Here is a 20,795-nt window from a genome sequence, read left to right as displayed (position 1 = left end):
TTTAGTAAAAAAAAAAATAGTAATTATTTATAAAATGAGTTACTGCTTTAGAAGTTCATCTCTTCTTAAAATAAACCTGGTATTTAACTCACTTGACAACTGCATCATTCTTGCTCAGAATAAAGCAAGATCCCTTTTGTATTTCTTGGGAAAAGCTAAAGTGTATGTGCTTGCCATCAATTTCTATTTTTTAAAACTTTTTTTTAGAAACACAACCTTCTACTGAGAAGTTTTATCAAGACTTCCATCTTTCCATTGCACATTATTTCTTCACACAAGCTATATATATGGGCCATTGTGAGACTTGAAAACTGTGCTGGGCCTCTCAACTGCACTTGCATTTCTGGTGGGGTACATGACTTAGGTAGCCCTTAATGCACCTTTGTGAGCCTTTACTGTCCAAAGCAGAGGGGACATTTCCCAATCACGTCACTGTCTGTAACTCTACCAAAACCAGCTAAGCTTTACTCATAGAAATTATTAGATGACTATCTCCCTGCAAGTATGTTCCACACCTGAGGGTAATTTTGAAACAATGGCACATCCTTGGGGCATGGTGTGTATCAACCACAATGACAAGAGAATTGCACTCTCTGCTGACAGATCACACAGGTTACCCAGCTGCAAAACACAGCTGACTCTGAACGATGCTGTCACAGGGCTGCAGAACTGCACAGACTGTCACCAAGGTCAATACAAAGGTGACTCAGTCAAGGGCTATGCACCAGAATCAAGTGGTTGATAGCTGGAACAGCAGAGAGGACAAACTGCACTGAGGTGTCTCAAGAGAGACAAGCTACACTTTTTAAATGGTCTGTTTCTAGGTTTTTTAATAAAAACACTTAGAGCAACTTCATCTCAGTAATTTATTAGCTCGTTTACATTTTTTTTCCTTTTTTATACTATTTTTAGTATCTTTTCCTGAGATCTTTTCTACATAAAATTTGAGTGCTTTTCCAAACTAGCTAGAAGGGGTGTTAGGAAGTCGACATAACAGATGGACAAGAACAGTAACTATATAAAATTCTGAACATTCATGTTACAGTTACTGAGCAACAGCCATGCTTTCATTATGCAAGCTGTGAACCACTGGGCTGCAGTAACGACATAATCTCTAAACAAACCACCCCTCACCTAGCATCAGCTTAGAAAACTTAGCACACAGCTCCTCAGCTGGCTGATGCAAGCCTTGGAGCTGGTTTAACCACACACTACTTTTGCCAGCACCATGCCACACTGGCAGCTTTGCATACAAGGCTTTTAAACTATCTCTATCTTATGATGGCTTATTTTACATCAGCTAAAAGGATTCTACTGTATTAATACTCTTGCACGTTCCTTTAACAACTCAAGACCAGGTCAGTCACTAACGGGCCCAGAGTGGAGCTGTGTAGCAAGAACCCATCCCTGGGGTGCTGCCTGCAGGAGGATTGCAGACCCCCACGTGGAAAACACCTCTCAGCTGTGAGCTACAAGCCATGCAAGATGAAAGTCCAGCCACAGCTTGGCTCTCATCTCTGCACCCCTAAAACATCTGTAAACCAGAACAGAGGATAAAGCATTTAGATGTCCAAGTTCATCCCACTCCAAAAAAATCCCATTTCTGGCAAAGGCATTAGTCACACACTGCTTATGCCACACTTATATTTTATACCTTCTGCATTAGGTCCTCTAAGAATGAATGAACACAGGTAGAACAAATCCCTTCAGCCAACATAATGTGCTCAACGCATTCCAGCTCTGCTTGCATTTTATGTACTTCTTACATGGTTACCTACCGGAAACTGTGAATACCTTGAAGCTCTTGCTGTAACACCTCTTGTGTTGTTGCTATTAAGTCCAAAGCTCCAACATACTCTGAAGTGGAGAGCAGCAACTGTACTGTGGGCTGTGTTTGGTGTACAGTAGCCATTAACTTCAGTTTATTGTATACTTTTATACAGTTATTTCTGGTGAGCGACAGTCTTAAAACTCGAAGCGATCCTTCACACATTACTTTATCAATTTTAGAGATCTTCTCTCTAAGCAGTTTTACAGCCTGGGAGGTTTTCCTGAGGTAGTCCTGCAATTCATGCTGAGAGGTCATTGCATGAAAAAATGCTTCTGAGCGGAGAGAAATCTGATGAGCAATATTGACTTCCACGATGTCCAGATAATGGCTCAGCTGGGAAGAGGAAAAACCAACATTATTTTTATCACCTGGAAGCTTTATCACCATGCAAATACACTTTCAGGCTATTTGTCTTATTGTATCAAGAGGAAATTTTGCTAATAAAAATTAAATCCCTTTGTCACTGTGGTTTAATAATTCCTTTTTAAATTAACTCAAAATCACTGCGGGAAGGCTGATTTGATGCCTTTCCTGCTTGAAAATAAAAAGTTAGAAAAGCAAATAAATCTAAAATACCCAAGTTTTTTGCCATGTGGTTGCACACTGGCCACAGAATATGGACAATAACCAGGAGACAGCTCTGGATGCTGGCTTGCAAGCAACAGTACATACATGCAAATATTCTATGAAATTTGGGTCACTGAAGCTGATAAAGGTGCAGCCACTATACTTGATGACACACCACTGGAATGGCTCTTATTTAAAAAGCTGTAGTGCCTTCTTTGTAGAGAAACCTCCAGGGCACCTCTGGCTGCAGCTGTACTTTTGCCAACCAGCTGGAATTAGTACTAAGCCTATTTCCTGTGTGCTGGCACCGTGGGATTCCCAGAGACAGAGTACACCTACATGTTCAGAACCTGAAATTCAGATTCTCTATGTCCAACAGTTACCAGACCACTGCGTTGGCCTGATTCTTTGACTGTAAAAGCTCTGTGGTCTGACTTATGCTGAATATGCAAACTCCAAGGACTGAGGCTTTAGGACGCTCATCTGAATGTTATTACTCAGATGACCTGGTTTCTCAGAGGTGCCAAGCATTCAAACCTCCTGCTGAATTCCAAAAGGCCAACCAGAGATGGAAAGGAAATCAGCTGGATAGTGTTTCCTTCTTGGAGTTACTTTCATACTGCTTTCTGTGGAGACACTAGGGATCTATACAATATGCAAACCCACCTTTCTTGTTCACATCTAATTTAATCAGAAACATCCTCCACCAACCAGCTGTGACACACCTAGCCACAGGGAAAGCCAAGACAGACTCTGATGTAGAGATCAGAGAAAGGGCTATTACAAACAACTATTTATGTGATTGTACCAACCAGATACCTCAGGTCCCTTCACTATGCTAAACAAGGTAGAACAAACAGAGCAAACAGCACCTGCCTCAAAGAGTTTACAGTCCCAATATAGGGCAACACACGGGAGGAGGTAAGGAAGGAAAAAAACATCATGGGGAAATTACTGAAGAAGATCAACAGCAGTCCAAAAGCCTGCAAGCAGATCTGCTTAAGGCAAGATTTTCAAAATCCTGTTGGAAAATGGTGCCTGGAGCAAGGGACAATTATGGCAGCAGAGTGCATATTTACATGTGGTAAGTGTAAACCTCAGGTAGTTCAGAGCCTTTAAAAAGTAAAACAAAATTTGGGCTCATTTCAGTCATCTGAAGCAGTGTTTTCACTCTTCTGTATCAGTGAGGGCTCTGGGTCTGCTTCAACACAAGTCCTTTCTGAGTGTCCGTCCTGCTGCTGCCAGGCACACTTCAAGAAGTTCACAGCATATGCCAGACATTGCTTTCTCATCTTCAGACAGCAACTGCCTCAAAAAACTCCAAAGAAGCCTTCCTCCAACTTTAGGCATGGAGGACAACCTAATAATGAACCTTTCATTCAGCCTCCAGCAGAGCCTGTCCCACCCTCCTGACTTGGCAGGAGAGCAGGAAGACTAATACCCAGAAATTTGGAAACACTTTCCAGACGATCTCATGTTATTTTTTTCTTAATGTACCCCAGACTCCAAAATTACTCAGATTTTCTAAAAGCATTTTATGAGTATTTGTACTGTAAAGACGACTCATAATGAGATTTTCTATAGTATGACTACATAACTAACAAAAAAAGAAAAAAACTACCAAGAAGAGACTTCTGTTTCCAATATGAAAGAAACAGCTCTCTGCTTTCACATTCTCCTTTGTGAAATGCAAAAACAGATCAGTGCAGATGACAACAAAAGAGGAATCTCTTAAAATACAAACCCAGTAGGATTTAGTACTGCTTTTAGCATAGAAAGCACAATGCCTTGAATCTGAAATTTTTATGAGATGTTGGAAAGTAACAGTCTTACAGAGTGTACAACCTGCGCAATCCAGCTTTCCCTCCTCATAGAACTGCTCTTCCTCCCTAAGAAAACTACTCCACACCTCTGAAGTTCTCAATATATACCTGTTTCAGTAAGTTACAGCTGTCATGAAGAGCCAGTTGTTACATCATATACAGATTCTTTTTTTCCAGATTTGACAGATTTATTGAGCAGGGAAAAAAGTTCTCTTTCAGTAGGGTGTTTCCTGCATGATTTACTAACAACCTGCAGCCTGATGTAAAATGAGAGATAGCAAAGCCCACAACGATGTCTCAAGAAACAACTACACAACAGCAGCATGGAGTTCCTTCCTGGTATCCACCAGCACTGATGGATAATCACAGCTTGTGTCGAAGTTGTACCTTTTCTTGAAGTAACTTGGAGGAAGCTGCATCACGATTTCCTTTTCCACCAGCGGTACTAAAATGAGACCATGGTAAAACGGCATTAAATGTTAAGGAATCTTCCAAGGCAAAATCTGGTTTCATAAAAATCTGAAACAGAAAAACAAAAGAAATAAATGTGCCTCACTCACCCCTACATTTCTTGCCCCAGTTAAACACATCTCCTGTCTCATTAAGCTAACAGAGACCTTATTTGTTGATTTCAAAATCCAGATTTTCATTTATCCAGGCGAACACATTCATTCCAGACCTTACAACCAAAGGAAGGCTTGTGTGATCTGACAAAGCTTATCTTCCTGAAAGTGGAAGTCATAGTCCAAAATTACATGTGTATTCATTCAATCACCTGAGATGACCTAAACACCCTGAGTGTGCGAACACAGGCAGCACTGAAGTGCAGGTGGGCCCTCTCAAGAATCTTAGCAAAGCTTCTTCATTAATGAGGGCATCCTGCTGCTGATCTGCTCATTCCTGGGGCCACAGCTTCTACCAGGCTGATGATCCAGCCAGCTGTCAGGGTGCAGCTAGTGTTGTTTGGGAGGGAGCAGAGCCTCAAGCTGCTGTCCTTTAGCAGGATGCAGCAAACATGCTCAGCACAAGAAGAGGCAGTAAGGTGTAACACTAACTACACCTCCTGGAAAACTATCAACTGGAATTCACTCTGATAACATTATTTATACTTGACAAAACCTTGAGCTTACAGGCAGGCAGTAGAACCCTTTTCCTTTTATTTATGAAGTGTAATTTTCAAAGGTTCAACACAGACTGCAGCATTCACACCACACTCAAGCATTCTTGTTTCCTGGACTTTAAACACTGCAGTGACAGCTACTCAAGTCGCAGCCTGCATGACTGGCACAGAGATGCTGACCCATATTAACGCTCTGACTTCTTACTGTACCTAGAAAAAAATTATTCACACTAAAATGGAATCTGGAGTTGTGTCTTTTGTCAACCTGATACAAAAACCCACATCATGTACACTGCGTGCTTATATGCAAGAGAGCTCTGATCAAGGATTCAAGTAGTTAAACCTAATGCTAAGTTGTACACTAGGTAATACTCAAGCGTTTCTCAAACTCTCCAGTCTTCCCTTCCTCCTAGAACGGCCAATTTTGCTCAGCTCTGAGGTCTGAACTTCATTTATTTAAAGATGAAAAAAATAATGATATTTGTATTATACTTTAAGAGAAAAATTGAGACCATGGAAAGAAGAAAAAAAAAAAAGACAAAGCAAATCATCCTTAGTCTTTTTAAATTCTGAGCACTACAGATCCTCTTGAGAATCAACCCAAGTCATCAGCGAGGACAAAATTTCTACAAAGAACAGAGTACATGCATATATTTAACACTTCACGTGAGGAAGCCTTACAACAGCTCAGAGTGCACAGAAGCCATACCTTAGGTACTTGTTCCAGATCTGTCCTGGATTTATCTAAAATTAAACAAAACACAAGTAGTCATTCATGAGCAAACAACGGGAAACAATCCTCTTGAACAAGTGAATCCCATGAACATGAGGAAGTTCTCAAGACAACGATGGCATGTTCCTCACAGAGAGGGAACAGGGTTACAAACCAAAATGAAACCTTCTGACTGAACACGAGGAGAACCTTTTCCATCATGAGGACAATCAAGCATTGGAGCAGGCTGCCTAAAAGGGCTGGGTACTTTGGAGATTTTCTGGACATGTATTTGTACATATTTTCTGGATATTTCTATTTTTCATGGTAAAGCTTCGAATGCCTTGGGCTGACCTCACAGCTGAACTGGCTTTGAGATGGCCACTGCACTGAAGGCCTTCTGAAGTCCCTGCCAACCCAAAAAATGCTGATTTCTTGAAGTGCTTTTTTGTCCTTTGCAGTTCAGGTCTCACGCTCAGACTACTCAAAGGAGCTTGCACTTGGCTGTTTTGGCAGTGTCAGTGTTAGTCATACAAAGCAATCTGCTTAGCACTTCACATTCATTAGTGCACTGGCAAGGGCCAGTAAAAGGTCCTTCTAACATCACCCCAGTTTTAATGCTCCAGACTGAAGCTGCCCATACAATCACTTTTGCACGGCACTTGGAGACTGGATGCACAAAGACTGGCAAGAAGGATGAACAAGGGCTCGGGCCAGAGTCCCAAGCACACTGAGCAAGCAGCACAGCAGCAGTAATTCCCATGGAGTAAGATGACATGACAATTGCAGAGGGTGAGAGAGTTGAGCTGGGAAAAGAATTAATTCATTACACCCTAGCAGAACTTGAAGAAAAGGCAAATTCAGACTTTTGAGGTTCAGCCAAAATCCCCTGTCCCACCCTCATAACTTTAGTGTGCATTATGAAGAGGGGGCACATTGGAGGACAAAAAAGTTGAGGAATTTAAAAGCAACAAGCCCGTATCTCTGCTGGACAGTCTGCTTGTCCCTGACAAACATGGCAAGTGCTACCTCAGCATCAGCTCCCACACTGCTCTCACCTCTTTGGATTTTACTTCATTTGTTTCTTACATTTGTATCAAAATACAAAAGGCAACCTCGGAATCATCCTGCTGTCCTCAGCCTTTGCTCAGACCAATTCTTACAGAAGTAAAAGGCCAAGTCTTGTGGGATGGAGTTAGACAGGAAACAGTAACAGCAGAAATTATAGAAAATCACAAGCTTCAGTCTACCAACTGATGCTTCTATGAGGAACTGTCCAGCTACCCAAGGAGCTCCCAGTTACTTTGGTGACACTAACTTTCTCTTTTTAAAAACATTCAGACTCTTTTAAAACGGATTAAGCTAAGACTGAAGAAGGCACTTTGATTTTACAGTATGCTGCACAGACAGACTCATTCTGGAACAGCTATTCAAAAATAACACCAATACAGAGAAACCCTGCAAAAAGGCTTCCTTTTGCACAGAAGAGGAGGAAGAAAGTCAACTGAAACAATTTGATCAAAAGGAGTAAGCTACTGGATCCTTTTTGTTGTACTACCTGTAGACATTGATATAGATAAGCCTTATCAAACAAGGATTGATAAATGCATCCTTTTATGCTAACATTTTTGAGAAAGTAAATTAAAATAAATATTAAAAACTTTCTCCAAGTTATGAGTGTTTCTTTTCCTTTTGCTTGTCTTTCCTTTTTTATTTTGCCTCTTGCCTTCCTTCCTGTCTAGTTTCCTATTAGCTGAACTACTTCCATGAAGTCCTGAAATTCAGCCTTCGCTCACAGGTTTGAGCTCCCCAGCACAAGACAGACCTAGACACACTGGAGAGAATCGTGTCAAGAGCCACAAAGATGATTAAGAAACAAGGAGGAGAGACTGTTTAGTCTGGAAAAGCCCAGACGAGATCAGTGTGCTTAAAGATCTGATGAGGGGGTGCAAAGAACACAAAGTTGGTTTTTCTCAGTGGTGCCCAGTGTCAGGACAGGATGCAATGGGCAGAAACTGATACATGAAAGATTCCATCTGAACACAAGGAAGTACTTTTGCTGTGAGGGTGGTAAAACACTGAAACAGGTTGCCCAGACAGACTGTGTAATTTCCATCTGTGATATTCAGAACTCAATAGGACATTGTCCTCCCATAGGTGGCCCTGGCATGAGCAGATGGTCTAGACTAGATCATCTTGAGATGTCACTTCCCAGCTCAGCCATGACGTGACTCTCATGGCAGAGATACAGGAATGGCACTGCAGTTCTTCACTGCAAAGCCAACAGCTGCTACAAATTTGATGCAACAGTTTCAGTGTTAAATAAAATAAAAAGCAGTTAAAGAAAACACTGCCAGCACCACAATGACCTGCCATGAATGCAAACATGCCAAGAAAATGTTTAAAAGCAAGTATCACAAGCATTTTGACCTATAAAATGACAGCAGTGGTCATGAATACTTCTAAGCCCACCATGTCTGAGTTTTCAAATATTGTTTCAAAGAAACCATCAGCTATTATTATACATGAAGACTTCAGGCAAATAACAGAGACAATTAGTACATTATAGAATCAATAATGACTTACATTCCTAACACTTGCTACTGATGTTATAACATACTGATACAAAAAGACATCACTTTTTAATGATTAAAGGAGGCTTTGACTGTACCGTGAGTGTGTAATAGTGTCCTGTCAAAGGTATCTTTAGGAGTACAAATATTCTTGCATCTTTCATGAACTTTCTCTCTCTGTAGAAGAGAAAATATATTAAAGAATTATTCTGATGCTTAAAATCCAGAACTTCTTTATTTGAAGCAAAACATTCAGTGAAACACAACTGAATTATGCAAATAAATTGTGGCAAGTTCACAGTATTTTCTTCCTCTTATAAGCTCAGACAAAGTTTTTCCAGGTGAAAGGTACCAAAAACTTCAACCTATAGTGGATGTGCTGGTTTTTTTCCTGTATCTTTACATCTCAAGAGAAAATGAACACAGAAGTTATTGAAAAGGTGTAATAACTTCTCTACATAAGGATATATAATCATAGATCAACCATAATTACATATTCAAACATTTATTTGCTGGCTAATCCAGAAATCACACTAACACACAAAGAATCCTTTTTCATTGCTAAATCAAATTGGATGAAAGTAGAAATTACTTGCACACATTATTAATGAGTACCTTGCTGAAACCACATATCTTGTTTCATCATGCTGAGCTTCAAATTTTAAACACCACCAGAGACCATAGTGGTGAGAAATTATATTTCTAAAGAACACCAATGTTAACTAGATTTCTGCTAGAAGCTACACAGCTCAGTTCCAAAAATCTTCTTTCATTTAGCAGTCACTGCATGAAGTACTAATTTTAAAGGATGAAATCTTAAAACATTTAAAATGCTGAATATGTGAGTTAAAGGCAATGGTTCTGTTGTAGTTCAGTTATAGACAATTCACTTCCACAGCCTTTAACTATGATTATCCAAGTAACACTTCCTGCAGCTAATTCTGAACCAGCAAAAAAATAAGGAAGTTACAAACCAAGGAAGCAGAAAACAGCGGGAGACTTCTACATGTTCTTTCAGTTAAAAAAGGAAAGAATACTACATACTTACTGACACTTGTATTTTTAAGAGATTGTAGAAGTCTCCTACTGGTCCTGGTGTCCTTAGATGTAGCTTACACTTCCCTGTTACAAAAGAAATCATGAAGATAATAGGCCTATAGTTTGAGAAGTTCATGTATAAATGTTTCAATGTTTAGATTGAAGACTCTTAAAAAATATCTCCAACCCTCACAGCATGTAGTCATTTGATCCAAAGGTCTGAGAATGCCATGTTGCATTGTAGAGCCCAATCCTTAAACAATCCTTACAGGAAAAAAAGCATTAACAATCAGAAAGAATATGAACTGCAAGCCCTGGTGCAGAGCTCAGTACTCAGAAACAGAAGTTAAAAATAACAAGAAATTGCCTCAGGACAATTCAGAAAGCATTTTCCACACAATGGGTTCTGAGATTATAAAACCAGAAATGTCTAATGAAGACCAAACCAACGACAAAAAAGCAAATTATCAGCTAACTGTACGATGGGCTACTAGCAGGGACATCCTAATTAGAACAAGGATCTCCTTCTGGTCCCTAGGACTACGTGCACCTAATTGGGGGTTCTTACCGGAGCGATTTCCTGTTGGTATAATGCAAAATGTTCCTTGGTGATCTGTGGGAGGTAGAATGAAGGCGTGACTTCAGTGTCCACAAAGTCCACTCCCCATGTTTTTGTAAAGAAATCAGATTCCCTTTTTGCTAACCTAGGATCATTTAGTGCTGCTGGGAGATTGACTTTGGAATGATAAATAGTCCATCTTTGCTGATCCGCAACTAGAGATGGGCTGTCACGTAAGTTATTGGGACTGCCTGCGGCACAAAAGACAAGACAGTTTGTTAGGGTGAGAAACAAGGCTGTAGCTTTTGCTAAAATGTGGTTCTTAAGCAAACCATGTTTTACCAGTTACATACTGCATTAGAATTGTCTATGCAAAAGACAGATTATATTCTCCTTCTGCAACACTTCACCTTGCATTCCTTCTATGAGATTAACCAGCTCAAGTTCTGAACACAGAAATGGTGTATTGACACTTACTAAATAGATTTAGCTCAACAACTTTAGCTTCTAATGAAGAGAAAAAAATTCCAACCACAAACATATTTCTAATAATTTGATCTTGATCAGAATGACAGCTGCAATTCATTAGCATTAGATGTCATAATTCTTAAGATTCCATCCCACCTACTCCTTTGTGTAAACTAAGCTTTAGTGCAACACAACAGCTGGAACCGTGACCAAAATCTGGTTTAACAACAGCACCAGAGACTTAGTACTACAGACAGGTCACTTGCTTCCTCCTGCAGAAGGGCTGGGATGTCTCCCAGAAGGAATGCAGTCAGACTCTCCAAGCACACTGGACACGTCTGCTACAGGCTCTGACAGATTGCACCCTCTTCTTACATGGAGTATAGATCACAGCTGTAATGTGGAATCATGCAAGCAAAAACCCCACCTATAATGAGAACATCTTAAAACAAGCTGCAAATAGTCCCTCCTATTGCTCCAAAGGGATGCTGGGTGGTATAAAGCAGAATTACAGCATGCTTGGAAGTAAGACTGTGGCTTACTACACTACACCCAGTATACAAGAAATATTGAGTGGATGGTTGCCAGTGGTTCAGCAAATTGAGCTGCTTTCTCCCTCTCCCTGCACACCAACATTACCTGTGGGTTCCTTGGGACACACATCAGGCAGGGACTGCACAGGGCGAAAGCGTTTCGTGGCGTCCATTTCTTTTTTAAAGAAAGCATCACTGCTGTTTGACTGAGGCACTGGTGAAGAACTGTGGCTTGATGCCATTGCATAAAATCACCACTTGATAAAAGCTAAATAGGAAACAATAGATATCCAGGCTTTAATAAAGCTCTGGGGACACATTGTATCAAAACAATGACACTCCAGTATTGTTTTTAACTGCAGTACTTCAACTGACACATTTCAACAACAGTAGAAAGTTTATTTTAAACACAAAAATAAAAGGCAGAATGTAACTTCATAGTCTGTTCCTCACACACCTGTAGGTTTGGAGGACAGCCTGTTCTTGGGCACATCACCAACAAAAATAAGAACATTAAGACAAAAGAAAGTCCTTCAGGCACTTCTTCCTTTCTTGACATAACTATTGCAGCCACAGTGCACATATTCACAGTAGAATTTCCTGTCAAATATCAGGAAACATTGTACTTGAATCAGGAAAACTGACAATTCAACTTCTATGGTTGCCTAGTAAAGTAGAGTTTATTTCAGCATAATGTATTTGCACAGAGAAGACAATTAAATCATAGATCAAAAAGCTCTAGAGTAAGCAAAGTCACACTAATTTTCAGTTCAATTTTAAGATCCCAATTTAAAAATAACAGCCTTAAAAATTTTACACCAGGACTGAACTTAATGAGTTCTTTCCATCTGTAAACAAAACTGCATTCCCACCAAAATATCAGACAGTAGTAAACTGCACAACTATTAGAGGTTTGAGAGTTTATTAAAACTGTACAGCTCAAGGAGTGCCTGTTCAAAGGGACTGATCTGGATCCATGCCTTTAAGGAGAAATTAAATGCATCTAGCAAGATCTTAGCGTTTAACTACCAACCCTTAATGGACACTTAAATTACTTACTACTCTGTGAAGGAGCACAAAAAGATTAAAGGCCTATTTTATCTTCAAGTGCTAAAGCAGGCACCAAGGGATGGCTGTATCTCACTGTGTCAGCTTCCAGCAGCATCACATACATTAAAAATCTCATTTGGAAAAGAAAAAGAAAAGGTTCTACTTTCTAATTGAAGTTGAAAGTGTCCTACAAAACAATTCTAAAAAAGATGTTCAGCTGTAACAGAGCATCCCAATCAAGAGGCCCATACTAAGAAAAACTTACTAGTAGACATAAAAAACGAGAGCAGTCAGAAATAGATAAAAAACCTTTCCAGACATCTGACAGATCTTCCTTAAATACCATGCAGAATTAATCTCTCTCCCACAAAAGCCCCACAAACCCTTTTCTCTACTACTTATATTGCATTTTGATATTCTTATGTTCTTCCCTTGACATTTCCAAAGTAACTTCTTCATTAAGCTCTTCCCTACTGTTTTGGGGTGGTTTTGTGAAAAAAAATCTAGTATATGATGACAAAACACTGTCATTTTGGCATTCTTAAAAAACACATCCAGTGCTATGTTGCCTTGACCAAATCTCCTAAAGGCATACAGTAAATTTATCTGCACTTGGAATTGCTTCAAAGTGCTGTATTTGCAGTTTTTCTCCTGAAAAAGCCTCTGTAATACGAGACAGAGTCTGCTCTAGCCAGACGTATGAGCAACTGGGGCAATTTGTAGAAAGCACTGAAATCCTGTAAATCTTGCAAGCTAGCCTTTCATTAAGCCTTTCTCCTTTCCCCACAATGAAGTACTATCTAAAAAGATTGTCTAGGATATGAATCGTCTCAACTACATAAATCTGAGTGGAGAAAATACTATCTGTGTGAGGCTAGATTTAAAAGAAATTTAAAAGACAGTTTAAGGTTCAAGAGTAGCTCAACACCTCAGCTTTTCAGAAACAAACTCTACCTACTCTTGCACAGATATCTTCCTTACTTGTCACCATAAAATATTCACTGCAAATCTTAAAATAGAATGAAAAGAGTATAATAAAATATCAGTGCAAGCAGTAACCTTCATACTATTGAGTGGATTCCAACAAGATATAAGAGTTCACAGGCAGAGGCCTTCTTAAGTGGCATGCAATCTGATGCTGTACTAAATTATTCATAGCTAGAAGCTATTCTAGTATCCTCATATCCTCCTATGGATAATTAACCCCAATGAACAGCCACATTTGCACAGGAAAAAACTCATCTCTGTACTGCCCAAAACCAGGCATTCCTCAAAATGCAGTCCTTAAACTGGCCAACAAAGTATAACTTCAGAAAGAGAAAGAAAACTGGACAATACTACCTGCATTAAATCCAAATTACAAAGGAATATCTGTCAAACCCATATGAAGACGAAAATCCCGCCCTACACTCATCTCCATACACTAACCTTTCCCACAACTGAAAAACTTTAATTTGTTCACCAACAGCAGCAGCTCCTTGTACTCCACTACTAAAAATTTTATAGACAAATAAATCTATAACCAGCCCCCTAAACCAACATTTTAAAATGCGCAATAATATATAAATTTGCTGAGTTAAACATACCAAAAAAATGAAACCCAGTGTAAACACAGAACACAACTTCTGCAGAATATTTTAACTCATTCAACTTTCAATGCCGGTGAAAGACAGGTAAATGCAGTTAACTGCACTAACTGTGCAGAATGACAGGCAGGTAAATGCAGTTAACTGCACTAACTGTGCAGAGCACATTATGAAATGGTGAGTCCCCTGAGTCTCTTACTTAGAAGAATATATGGCTGTAGTAAGAATATGCAACTGTGTAACTTCATGACATCAGTGTTTAAATGATATACAATTAAAATGGATTAAATCAACTGTGTTCTCTCCAGTAATCACCATAATTTACTCACATTTTGTCTTGCAAGGTGTATTAAACTAATGTAATTTAAAAAACCCTTTAGAGGTTAGATACAAGAGTAATGACAGAAGCTGGAACCTAGGCTTATAGCTTTATTTGCAACATGTCTTCAATGTATTACATCTATTTTGTACACACTGTATTAATTTCCTTAGTTAAAAAGATTATATTAAATTACACCGTCACTGCAATGACTTAATACCACTGAAGTTAAAGCAAATCTGCCATGGCAACAATGAAAATAGCTTTGATGATCTGAACTGACAGTATTCTTACAGTTTGAGCACATGAAGAGCTGTACTTCAACCTAGAGCCTCCTCTTTAAAAACACTCTTGCTCAGTAACGTGCTCAGCAAGTACAGTATGACACAGCTGTACAACACAGCAGGGAGCAGAGTACTGCGGTGAGGAGAGTAATAACCACACTTGGATACTGCCCAGTCAGCGAAACAGCAGATCTGTGAGTTAGCAATGCATTCATCACATGGGGGTTTTTCTGAGGTGACTACACTGTGACTCTTGAGTTTCACACCCGAGGTTTCAGCTGTTAGATGAGAGCACAACAAACAACAAAGCGTATTACTCAGAAGTAATTGCACAGGGTGGTTGTAACTCTGGAGGACGTGCTTGTTTTTCTAAGTATCAGGACTTGTACAAAACTTCTTCAGAAACTGCCTTCCTATACTCTGAGTGTAATTACTCACATGCTTTGTTTTTCTGATATAATTCATAGAATCTGCTCTCCAAATTTTATTTCAGCTTCAAAAACAGTGACATCTAAGAAGAGACACCAAGTACCCAGGGGGAAGAACCCAACGTTCCAACTGAACATACAACATACTGAGCCAGATTCCCCTTCAAGCATTCCCCACTGTCCACAAGCAGCCACACCTGGACACCAGCAGGCACTTTTCAAGGGCTATGCTCTGCATCCCAAAGGTAAAGCAGGAGAAGTTTTTCTGTGAACACAAATGGCATGCTAAAGTCCCTGCTGCTTTTCATTACTTTGGCAACAATAGAGCGAAATGAAAATATTTCAAGCACTCCTCTGGCTACCCAACATGCTTTGGAATAGAAAGCTATCAGAAGCCACCCACAAATCAAGCTAAGGCAAGATACTGCACCATTTCTAAACGATATGATAAATACCAAAGGTATTTATTGAAGAAAAGCATACCTGAAACATAGCTAAAAGATAAAAATGCACAAGGGACTCCTTCTAGGACCTCAACAGCTAATAAATGGCATGTTGTTACTGGCCTAATATACTTACTCTGTCCTCAAAAGTTTCGCTTTTCCTATCCATTATTACACAGCTCTTCTTACTAAATCAGGATTTCCATGGTAGGAGCAAAGCACACAGCACCTTTGTAAGACAATGTGAGCCAGACTGCATGAATGCAAGCTTTCACTTTTTTTTCAACCAGCTAATTCCTCAGGCTGAAATTTCCATGCCTGTCCCTGGTGCCCTGAGACAGACATCCCTGTTGCAGCAGGGGAGCCAAGGTTAGCTTGGGGCAGAAACGTTTAAGCAGTTTCAGAGAATGAGGTTACAGCTCATTCAGGGAGCTGTTCTGTTAACCCAAGCTCTTTCTGAACACCTATTTCCACCCTAGGGTTTCAGAGGAGGAAGCTGATGGCTGTCAGGGGAATGACAGGCCAGAGGCAGAGGAAAGCTGTGACTTGTCCCCATGGCAAGCACACTCCAACACGAAACCTCTTCACAGAACTTAGAGAGCAGGCTGTGTCAGCCTGGCCTTTCTGAGAGCCTAATAAATAGATGTATATTTGTATTCACAAACACGTATTTGAGTGCATTCTGCACATCCCAACAGTACCCCCAACCTCATGTTCTCACACGGAGGATGTACCTTCTCTGCAAAGTTAGCATGACTGATGACCATCCAGATTAGCCTTGCTGGGATGAAATCAACCCAACAAGGAAGCAATGTATGAGTTATCTGCATTTCTCATCAGCCCTGCTTAGCCACACGTGCTGTTACGATCCAGCAGATTCTGTAATTCCTCAGACTGTGCTACTTCCCCAGCAAACTGCAGAACAGGGACTGTGGAAAAGCAGGAGCACTTGAATAGCTTAAAGAGTAATGCCACCACCCTGCCCTTAAATAGTCTCTTTCATAAGGCCATCTCAAAACACTCTCCTCAAACAGGGAAACAGGCAAGAAAAAGCAGTAGTGACTCCAAAGAAAGAACGGGACAGCTGCATCCCCACTGCAAAGCACCATGGGTAGCCTGCAAGACCAGGATAAAGCAACACCTGACTTTCATATTATTACATTTTGTACTGGTTTCTTTTACCCTCCCCAGCTGTAGGCACATGAAGAGCACATTAAAAAAAAAAAAGTTTTAGCTGAGCTTCATTTCTTTAAACACAAGAATAACATCCTCTGAAAAGAATTACCCCAAAATGTCCCATCACTGAATAATGTCTTGCTACTTAAAATAATCCAAAAGTGTAAACATTTTGTCAGAAACTGGAAAGCAATTTATCTACTTTTAGACAAACTATTTGGGAAGTAATATTTCACTTTCATTCAGGTACCAAATAAACAATTATATGAAACATCTGTGATGTACCCACTGGGGCAAATGCACTTCCTCTCACCTGGAAACCCAACCTCCCAATGCTGAACACTAACTGGAAATCAGAAGGCAGCTTCTGTGCTGGAGAAACAGACATACCTACAGCTGTTTAAGTCATTATGCACCACGTTCTTCCACAGCAGAGGTGTCAGAATCATTCAGAAACAATCATCAAAGCAGTAAAAATACATGTCAGAAAAGGCCTTGTGGTTAGTTGCTCGCACTATCACACAAGATGAGAGTGAAGCCTCTTTGTACCCTTTTTTCCAGGCATCAGCATTACAGTGTGCATTACCCCCTTGGAAAACGGTGAAATACGAGCATCTTACAGAGCTCCAGAGAGGTCCACGCAGCTGAACAAAGACCAAGGAGACCCAGCAGGCATTCCTGCCACGAGTCTGTCAGAGGCAGACACTGCAGAGCACTGACGTGTGGAGGAAAGGCAGAAGAACTGCACCAGCTCCAGCAAAAATCCCAACACTGAGGTCCTGACGTGACAAAAGGAGTCGGACAGACACTCACGGCAATGAGCGTCAACAGCACGATTCCCTGCACAGCCCCTCCACTTGCCATCCTCAGCAGGGCTAGGCTCCACTCCTTCATCAAAAATAACTTCCTAAAAATATGAATTTTCATGGGAATCATGTATTTCCAAAGCCTTACCCAAGTCCTGAACTTGCAATGGGTATGAGGGAGCCAAATAAAAATATTTCACAGTTTGACAGCATGCATAAAGCTGTGACCAGAGACTATCAAAAGGAGGCCCAGTGCACCTCATATCAAGTCCTGACACAGGATGCCAGTCCACTGTCACCCTACAGGGCAGGTACTCTGCAAACAACACCATCCAGACTTTACCTTGGTGAGCAACAGAGCGTGCCACCCACGTCTGCTGATAGTCCTTGTGGTATTAATACCTGCCCAAGGGAAGATCAAACAAAACTGATCACCTCCACTTGCATCACTTCCTTCTCATCCCTCAAATAGCTCCCACTGACAAAAAGAATAAATAATTCTACGGCATAAAACCCAGTATGGCTATGCTACACCTAGAATGCCAAAAACCAAAAGGAAGGCCTTACACTGCTGCTTACAGTGACTGTGTAAAACTGATGGAAACTCTCTAACATATTGCTAAGTGCCAGATATGCTACTCTGATTCTAATAATCTATCCCTAAACACACACCCACACGCATCCAAAATGGCCCCGTTTTTTCTTTTTATTTAAGAACCAAATTGATAGAAAAAGGCTGGGATATTTAAGCTATTAAGTATGAGTATTTTGGAACATCTGATGAGTATATGGATCTGTCAGTTTTGACTACGAGGGAAACACATTAACAATTCTTTACCTTCTGAAGAGAATACTCAGGTGGTTTTCTTTAAATCTAGGTGAGGTGGGTGCAAAAAGTTAAAAATAAGAAGACAAATCCTAGATTTGCTGGTAGATATGATTTGGACTTAATCATATGAAGCCCCAGAACTACATACATAGAACATCCACAGTCGTGCTCACCCGCTCACTCTTCCTGCTCCATTCATAAAACAAGACAAGAAATAAACAAAGTGTGAAGAAAAAAAAAAAAGAAAGAAGCCAAAAGAAAATTGTGAGCCTCCCAACTGGAAGGATAATATGATGTTCATGGCCCTTCTCTCTTCTTGAGACTCAGAGGTCCTTATTTTCCCCAAACTCTGGAGAAGGAAAGCAGAAGTGGCTTCTTCAAAGAGTTGCTGCCCCAAAAGAAGAAATGATACCTACATGATTCCATTTCCCAACCTCTTCCTGCTCAAACTGCCAAAGAGAAGCCTGCAGTCTGCTTTCTCCACTCTTTCTAATGGCTCCTGACATTTTTCAGGCAAACAATATCACCGTTCAACCTTGGAAATGTACATCTTCTCCTCCCATGAAGTTTGTGCTTGTCAACAAGGCAAGATTCCTACACACACGCCAGACTCCCACTACAGAGGAAGATGGTGCTGAAGACAGAGGGACACTCGGGACAGATCCTGTTACCAGCAAATCAGATGGGAGAGGTAGAGATGCTTCTGGCTGTGCAAACTTCTGGCCTCACTGGTGAGGCTGCCCAGGTGATGTACAGTGACTTTTGCGTGAACAGCCGTATATCTCCTGTCAATTAATCCATTTTAGGCACTGTTTTCCTACCCAACGGAAGCACCAAGGACTTCAAGACATTTTGTCTGTACTACAGTTAGTCAGAGTCACACTGACTCTCAGCCCAAAACAGTAATTGCTGCAGCCACTACAATAATTAACATACTGCAGTTGGGTTTTTCAGTAAGACAGCAATTTCTCACAGGGTTGCACAGCAACAACTCCACAAGTCCACTGGACTTCTCATTCGGGACTTCATCAGTACAGGTAAGACAGTGAAGTCAATACACCACCGATGCTAGAAACTCAAAAGAATAAATACATGCGGATCTGTAGCCCAGTAATTACTCTGATGCACTTTAAAACAGGCATTTTATACTTTTTTACACTTGATTGTGATAACTCTATGTCCTGTAAGAGCAATCCTAAGTATTTAGAAAATATAAGAAAAACAAAGAAGAAAAAGAGAATCAGCAACATACTAAGGCCCAAACTGGACAGTCAGGGAGGAGTTTCTGTTGGGAGTGCAGAAGGTTGGTATTTTACACGCACATGTACATATATCTCAACATCACATACCGTCTTTGAAAAATTACGGTAAGGAAATGCAAGAAATTAATGTGCCCATCACTCAATTTTAGGATCATCTACAAACCCAGGAACCATCGCATTCCCAAATGGCTCATGGAACCAGCAAGCCCTTTAGCGCTCCACATCCCAGTCCATCCTGGCTGCCATGCGCCAGAGGAAAACACCAAATACTTGCTCTAAACGTTAGCTCCCGCGCCGGCCATACCTTATGGAGAACACGCCAGGAGTATCTCCCGGAGGCCGTCGTCATATCTCTCCCCGTGGCATCGTCGGGAATGCTACCGGGGACCTGCGGGACAGGGACCGCATGAGGGAGGCCCGGCCTCACGCCGACACCTCCGCACCCTCCCCGCGCCTCCCGCCGGGCACCGCCCGCTGCCCACCGGGGGGTTACCATGGAAATTCAGAACGGGGATTTGCAGGAAAGGAGGGAAAGCGGGCCGCGGGCAGCCCCCCCCCGCCCACCTCCCTCCGCTCCGCCGCCCGGCCCAGGCCGCCCGGGCCGCCCACACAAAGGGCGCCCGGGGAAATTAAACTTTCCCGGCCGCTCCCCGGGGGAGCCCCGGCGGCGGGCGGGGGCGGGCGGCGGCGGGGCCGGCGGCGGGCGGGCCCCCCGCGCTGTACCTGCGGCGCCGGGCGGGATGCGCGGCCTAGCGCGGCTCCTCCGCCGCGACACGTCGGTGCCCCCGCGCAGGGCGGCGCAGGAAGGGCCCGGGCGGCGGCGGGAGGAGCCAGGCCCCGCCTCTGCCACCGCCCGGGGGAGGAGCCGCGGCCAAGGCCGGCGGAAGGGGCCGCGCCGCCGCCGGGGCTGCGGGTCTGGACCGCGGGGGCCCGCAGTGCCCGCGTCGGCATTTGAGAGGCCTCGTCACCAAACTCCCCGCGGGTGCTTCGCAGCCGGTTTTACTCAGATTTATGTTTTAGGCTGTAATTCTCTGTCAGGCTCCAGAAGGTGCTGAAATACAGGGTTAGATCCCAGTGAGGCGATAGCAGCTTCATGACCCATCGTGCCTTGAACACGCTTAAATCCTCGGCCGTAGCCCAGTGGCAGTCAACAAAACACAGGGAAACTCGGATTAATTAATAGCAGCAATTCCGGCTGTATTTAATAAGAGAAGCATGTGGCTGTGGGCTGTGTGAACGCACCAGTGTGGAAGTCCATGGGTTACACGGGTTCATGCCTGGGCTTGCAGCTCACTAACTCATGTTTGTGTCTGGTGCTGGCCCCCGACAGACTGGGCTGAAGATGTTTTGCTCCTTGGTGGTCAAGGATGGCAGAGGTTTGTTCAGTA

At 41.9% G+C, this 20,795-nt stretch overlaps 1 protein-coding gene across 3 annotated transcripts in view; it reads right to left on the bottom strand.

Moving 5' to 3' along the window:
- VPS54 (VPS54 subunit of GARP complex) overlaps positions 1–20,208 on the bottom strand; it is a 46,661-nt gene extending 26,453 nt beyond the window's left edge. For 2 of the 3 annotated variants that reach the window (XM_069009093.1, XM_069009095.1), the window contains exons 1-8: positions 20,131–20,208; positions 19,712–19,795; positions 11,331–11,492; positions 10,233–10,474; positions 8,725–8,803; positions 6,051–6,085; positions 4,609–4,740; positions 1,779–2,164 (exon numbers count right to left, since the gene is read on the bottom strand). In XM_069009093.1, the coding sequence (XP_068865194.1) occupies positions 1,779–2,164; positions 4,609–4,740; positions 6,051–6,085; positions 8,725–8,803; positions 10,233–10,474; positions 11,331–11,466 (1,010 nt within the window). In that variant the 5' untranslated portion in view covers positions 11,467–11,492; positions 19,712–19,795; positions 20,131–20,208. The remainder of the gene's footprint in view (positions 1–1,778; positions 2,165–4,608; positions 4,741–6,050; positions 6,086–8,724; positions 8,804–10,232; positions 10,475–11,330; positions 11,493–19,711; positions 19,796–20,130) is intronic. The other variant, XM_069009096.1, reaches the window with a different exon arrangement.
- Between the last annotated feature and the right edge of the window lie 587 nt (positions 20,209–20,795).

Source organism: Aphelocoma coerulescens, chromosome 3, assembly GCF_041296385.1.
Source record: "Aphelocoma coerulescens isolate FSJ_1873_10779 chromosome 3, UR_Acoe_1.0, whole genome shotgun sequence".
NCBI lineage: Eukaryota > Metazoa > Chordata > Aves > Passeriformes > Corvidae > Aphelocoma > Aphelocoma coerulescens.
This window is presented reverse-complemented; position numbering and strand designations above follow the sequence as displayed.